This window comes from Lipotes vexillifer, unplaced genomic scaffold, assembly GCF_000442215.2.
Source record: "Lipotes vexillifer unplaced genomic scaffold, Lipotes_vexillifer_v1.1 scaffold1166, whole genome shotgun sequence".
NCBI classification, from domain to species: Eukaryota; Metazoa; Chordata; class Mammalia; order Artiodactyla; family Lipotidae; genus Lipotes; species Lipotes vexillifer.
In genome coordinates this window covers 188734-194733 of record NW_006773421.1, presented here as the reverse complement: position 1 = coordinate 194733, position 6000 = coordinate 188734, and the positions used below count along the sequence as shown (strand labels likewise).

Here is a 6000-nt window from a genome sequence, read left to right as displayed (position 1 = left end):
CTGCCTCACTGTGAACAATGGATAACTGATCAGAGAGACCTGTGGCTTCAACACTTCTTGTACCTCTCATGCCAGTGCAGCACCTAAAACACAACAAAAACTCCTGGAATGTTTGTCCCGTAAGCAAATAAAGGATGAGTAAATGCAGACACCCATGAAACTTGGCACTAGGGCCTGACCTCCTTCTCTCTGCACTTTTTCATGTGAATTTGCCTGTTAGATTGATCCAGAAGCCAAGGTCAGATGGAGGACACAGAAGATGCTGCCTGTACCACTGAGGTCCCCAAAAGCAAAGGCACAGAACAAATCCTACCCGGGCTGCCTAGCAAGAGCTTGTGTCAACAAGAAATTAGAGGAGAGACAATTTCCTCTTCCAACTTATTTCCAACAGTCTCTTCACCATCTTTAGCAGTTGGGGCCAGGCAGCAACAAGGCCATACCCAGGCTGGCTTTCATCACCTGTAGCACACAGGACTTGGGCCCTCCCTCTTGGGAACAGGCCTGGTCTTACCTCAGCAGCAGGAACTCCCTCAGGCGGGCGGCAGTGCAGCACGATCATGCCTTCGATGGGAACCTCCCTTCCCTGCGGCTCTTGCTCGAAGTTTTTCCGCAAATCTGCGAAGAACGTGAAAGATATGACACTTTGCTCTGGGGCCAGTAGGATTCACATTTGCTCCAAAGATTATAAAATAGTGAGCTGAACATCACAACCTAGATACACACACAAGTCACTGGTTTCAGGGGTTCCTAAATATTCACAAGCATTTTTGTTAAGAAAGAAATCTTAACAAAACTGTCCCTAATGTTCTATATTGAGGTGAAGGATAAAAGATTTACTGGGGGAGCAGGAAAAGAAAAAACCTCATTATTTCATGAGGCTTTGCCAGCATTACCTACTTAGTATCTGATAAAGCACTTGGCCTAATAAATTGCCATCCACAGCTATTATGCAGTTGAGATGCACGTGATTTATTTATTTTTTTTATTAACTGAAGAATGCATTATTAACCTGTAACCTCTGCCATTCCCTTAACCCTCTAGGGAGCTCTAGAAATGGTAATAGAGTGAGATTACCTATTAGTCTTTTATTTGTAACCAGGGAGAAGAGGCAACGTTCAACCACAACAAAATCTATAACCTATCCAACCAAACATATAATTAAAAAACACAACACCCTCCAGTCCAACGGCAATGCTGGGTATCCATGTAGTGCGTTTCATGGAAGGCTCCAGGCTCTTTGCAAACAAGCTGCACTATTAACCTTTTACACATGGAAGGGTGACAGTTGGAGAGGTTAACTGGCTTGCCAGTGGTCACGGAGAGTATTAGTGCCAGTGATGGCGAAAAATTCACCAAGTGTCTGGACATCAGGACCTGACTGCTCACCAGCAAAGCTTTCTCAGGGAAAAGGATACAGGGACAGTTCGAAAGAGAGAAAGAGCATCATTTGCACAGCTTTCCACTTAAGCATATGCTTCATTAACAAGAGTGGGAGTTGGCCTTTGCTTCCTTTTGAGGTGTCATAACAACACTTCTATGATTTTACAGCACGAGCTTAATTCCCACTGGCACCGGAAGGCCTGGGATGGTGGAGCGAAGACAGTTTTACAAGTCTTTCGAAGATTTCCCCCCTCCCTCCCGGACAATGTATTTTTCTTCAGTCGAGGATCTCAAATTACAGGCTGTGGATTTATTGATTTAATTTTCTTTAGTGCTTACAATAACATGAAATATGTTCTCTGTAAAGAGCGGAGCTTCAGAATCAGTTACATCTTTATAAACTGTATAAATACATTAAACTTGCTTTTAGCAAGTCAAAAACACGCCATGAATAAAAAGAACAGCAATCCATGTATTCACTTTCTTCAGAATTTTACTATAATGTTTTCCCTCCCAGAGGCAACTGACGTCTTCTGTCAGTAGTGCTGTCTATCCAGAGATCTTCGGGAGTATATTGGAAGCAAAGGATCTTACGAGGACTCACACTGTAGGCAGGTGGCAGGATCTGTTTTCCGATTTCTCTGCTGTCCCCCAAACTGTAAAGCCAAGCTTCCTTCTACTGCAGATGTGTAAACTGCCACAGCCTTCACGATTCAGAATTTCTGACTCTCAAGTGTGAGGAAGTTCACAAAACTGATGACAAAATTACAAGTGATGAAAATGTGAATAACCCCCAGAAGGAAAAATCTCACATTTCCTGCAAAATGTGACCGCAAATTCGCCTTTGCTCTCCCCCGAGGGATCCTTGAGTCAGAAAACCCCTTTCTGTATAACTAATATACTCATCAGGACTATAGTAACCCCCCTTTATCCACGGAGGATACATTCCAAGAACCCCAGTGGATGCCTGAAACCACAGATAGTACCAAATCCTATATATACTGTTTATTCCTAAGCATACATACCTATGATAAAATTCAATTTATAAATTAGGCACAGTAAGAGATCAACAATACTACTAATAAAATAGAACAATTAAAACAATATACTGTAGGGGCTTCCCTGGTGGTGCAGTGGTTGAGAGTCCGCCTGCCGATGCAGGGGACACGGGTTCGTGTCCCACATGCTGCGGAGCAGCTGGGCCCGTGAGCCATGGCCGCTGAGCCTGCGCATCTGGAGCCTGTGCTCCGCAACGGGAGAGGCCACAACAGTGAGAGGCCCGCGTACCGCAAAAGAACAAAACAAAACAAAACAATATACTGTAACAAAAGTTATGTGAATGTAATCTCTCTCTCAAAATATCTTGTTGTACAAATTTAATGCTTTTCCGCCTTAACTAAGTACTCACCATGTATTCTGGCCATTATGGGGTATGACGGCAAAACTAGCATGAATTTCTTTTTCCTTCTCACAATTTCACGGATACAAGATTTGCACTTACTATAGATCTTAGCAACCTCAGCATACAATTTTTTCTTTCTTTTTTAAGTCAAGAAATTTCACTTTTTCACTTAAAGAAAGCACTTTTCAGCACCTGTTTGACATATACGAATTTCCAGCTTTACCACCCTTGCACTTTGGGGCCATTATCAGTTAAAAGAAGGGTTACTTAAACTCAAGTACTGTGATACCAAGACAGTTAATGTGATAACCGAGATGGTTACTAAGAGATTAATGGGCGGTTTACTCTGGACAAAGGGATGAGATTCTCGTCCTGGGCAGGATGTAGTTGGATGGCATGAGATTTCATCATGCTTCTCAGAATAGCATGTGACTTAAAACTTATGAATTATTTCTGGAATTTTCCACTTAATATTTTCAGAGTAAGGTTGACCATGGGTAACTGAAACCACAGATAAGGGGGATGACTCTATATTGAAATCTATTGTAGAGTGTGAGTGACTCTTACACGACACATCAGTTTGTTCATGGAAAGAAAGGGTTGTGTTTTTGTGGTTAATTTTGTTTGGTTTGTTTGCCATGTTTTTCTTTGATTGCTTTGTTTTCTGAAGGAAGTCTTATCCAGTGTTGCTACATGATGACTGCAGTTTTGACAACACCAAATAATCTGCATTCAACCAAAGGAAGCACAGAAAATGAACAGCGTGAATTTCTATTTTGTCTTATACTATTTCTATTTTATCTTCTGTTTCCTTTCTTGGCTCACTAGAAATGGAAAAGGTAACAAAATGTATAGTTTTCGGGTACTTCCACACTCCCCTACAGTAACTACATTGGCTGATGAAAAACTAGAGTGAAGTCCTTTTTCCTCCCCATTCCCACCTACTCAATGAACTAGCTAAGCAAATATGTATATAAAGAAGGAAAACCCCGTACTGACACTGTGATGTAGGAAAGGGTATAGTCTATGAACAAGAAGCTTTGAGAAATTTCTAGTAGATCTCATACAGCCAGGAAGAGATTGAAGAAAGGACCCACACAACTTCTTGATCTTCCCAACTGACATTTGCAATCACCATTGAAGGGTTCCAACAAGTAGTATATGGACACTTTTAAATGTAGAGATACAAAGATTAAAGGCAGTAGAGTAGGGGGTCAGGCAACAACTGGGGTGTCATATATATGGATCCAACTCATCACAGCAGCCCCACACACACTAGATATCACACCAAATGAGAAACCCAAGTGACACTGAGTCCTGGCCTGTGCCTAATACTCGTGGCGGGAACACTGGCATTTCTGATTCCCAAGGAGGGCAAACACACCAGACAAATTCCAGAAAGCTACTGAAAATAGTAAAAATTATGGAAATAAATTCTTAGACACAGAAGGAAATGCTTTCCATTCTACCTACGATTCTGACGATAGGTTACCCAACCTAATTAGTTTCTCTCCCTCTTTTTTTTTTTTTTTTTGGCCACGCCGCACGACTTGCGGGATCTTAGTTCCCTGACCAGGGATTGAACCCGGGCCCCCGGCACTGGAAGTGCAGAGTCCTAACCACCAGACCACCAGGGAATTCCCAACCTAATTAGTTTCTGAATTGGCAAACTAGATACTTTTATCGCCTATGTTAGTTCCAAGGCTTGAAAGATTCAGATAGGAACCTGTGTAACTTCTAATAGTAGGAAAAACATCCCCAGCCATATAAAAAGAATTATGCTACAAATGAAGGAGACAAAGCACAGAACTGAAATTAAATGGCTTCCTCTAAGACTGGAAACAAGAGGCATTTTTAGATAACTTCTAATTTAAGTTCTTTAAAATCAAAAGGAAATAGTAACTGAGAATCTAGAGTAGGGATTTATAAATAGGATAACATCTGAGATCAAGAAAACTGCCACTATGCAGGAAGGAAAAAAACAACATAACTGCTGAATTAGAAATATATATATATATATATGTATATATGTATATATATATGTGTGTATATATATGTGTGTAAATATATATGTATATATATATGTGTGTATATATGTGTGTGTGTATGTATGTGTATATATATATATATATATATATATATGTATACATATATATATATATCATGGAGATGGTAGACAGCACACTGAAGACTGCTGAAAACTGAACTAGTGAAACAGAAGACAGATTTATCAGTCAGGATCCAGGCAGGAAAACAAAGCATACCAGATGTTTTAACAGAAAATATTAATGTAAAAACTGAAGGACTAAAAAGGCAAAAGGGGGAACTGATAGGAACTGGTCCCACCCTAAGGATGGGGAATGGGGGAACAAAGGGAAGAGGCTGGGGTTATAGAACTTTGAAGCTTAGAGATGGCTCAGTTCTCCAAGGAGAGGGCACTGGGTTTTGGCGCTGGCACCTCAGGAACTTGGAAGAGGGACCCAAGGCATCAAGACCTAGACCTCTGAAGAAAGACTGTCCACCAGACTGGTGCTGGCATCTCTTGGGGGAAGGGGATGGAGAGGGAGAGCATAATAAAGCTGGATCTGGAAGTACTTAAAATAAGTGCGAAACAAGAAACTGCCACTTCTAACATAAAGCAGCTCTGCTGGGATGATGGTGACAAAGACAGAAAATGAACAGAAAGAAGTAGCCATTCCTCCCTATTTCACTGTCCAGTCTCCTGTGGCACCTCCTATTGGCGGAACCTTACAGGGAGCCGGGATCTGGCAAGGAAGTCCCAGCCCTAGCTTTACAAATTACAAACCAGTGGTTTTTGAGATAGAAGGCAATGGCTCAGCATCCAGCAAAACCCAGTTTAAGAAACGTCCTCTAGGGACTTCCCTGGTGGCGCAGTGGTTACGAATCCGCCTGCCAATGCAGGGGACACGGTTTCGAGCCCTGGTCCGGGAAGGTCCCACATGCGGCTGAGCAACTAAGCCCATGCACCACAACTACTGAGCCTGCGCTCTAGAGCCCATGAGCCACAACTAATGAGCCCACGTGCCACAACTACTGAAGCCTGTGCACCTAGAGCCCGTGCTCTGCAACAAGTGAAACCACTGCAACGAGAAGCCCGCGCACCACAACAAAGGGTAGCCCCTGCTCACCGCAGCTAGAGAAAGCCCGCGCACAGCAACAAAGACCCAATGCAGCCAAAAATAAATAAATAAATAATA

General features: G+C 42.2%; 1 protein-coding gene across 1 annotated transcript in view; it reads right to left on the bottom strand.

Annotated features, from left to right (window-relative positions):
• The window catches only part of UNC5D (unc-5 netrin receptor D), a 263369-nt gene that overhangs the window by 214092 nt on the left and 43277 nt on the right, over positions 1–6000 (bottom strand). The window contains exon 3 of the mRNA XM_007448307.1: positions 512–615. Coding sequence (XP_007448369.1) covers positions 512–615 — 104 coding nt within the window. The remainder of the gene's footprint in view (positions 1–511; positions 616–6000) is intronic.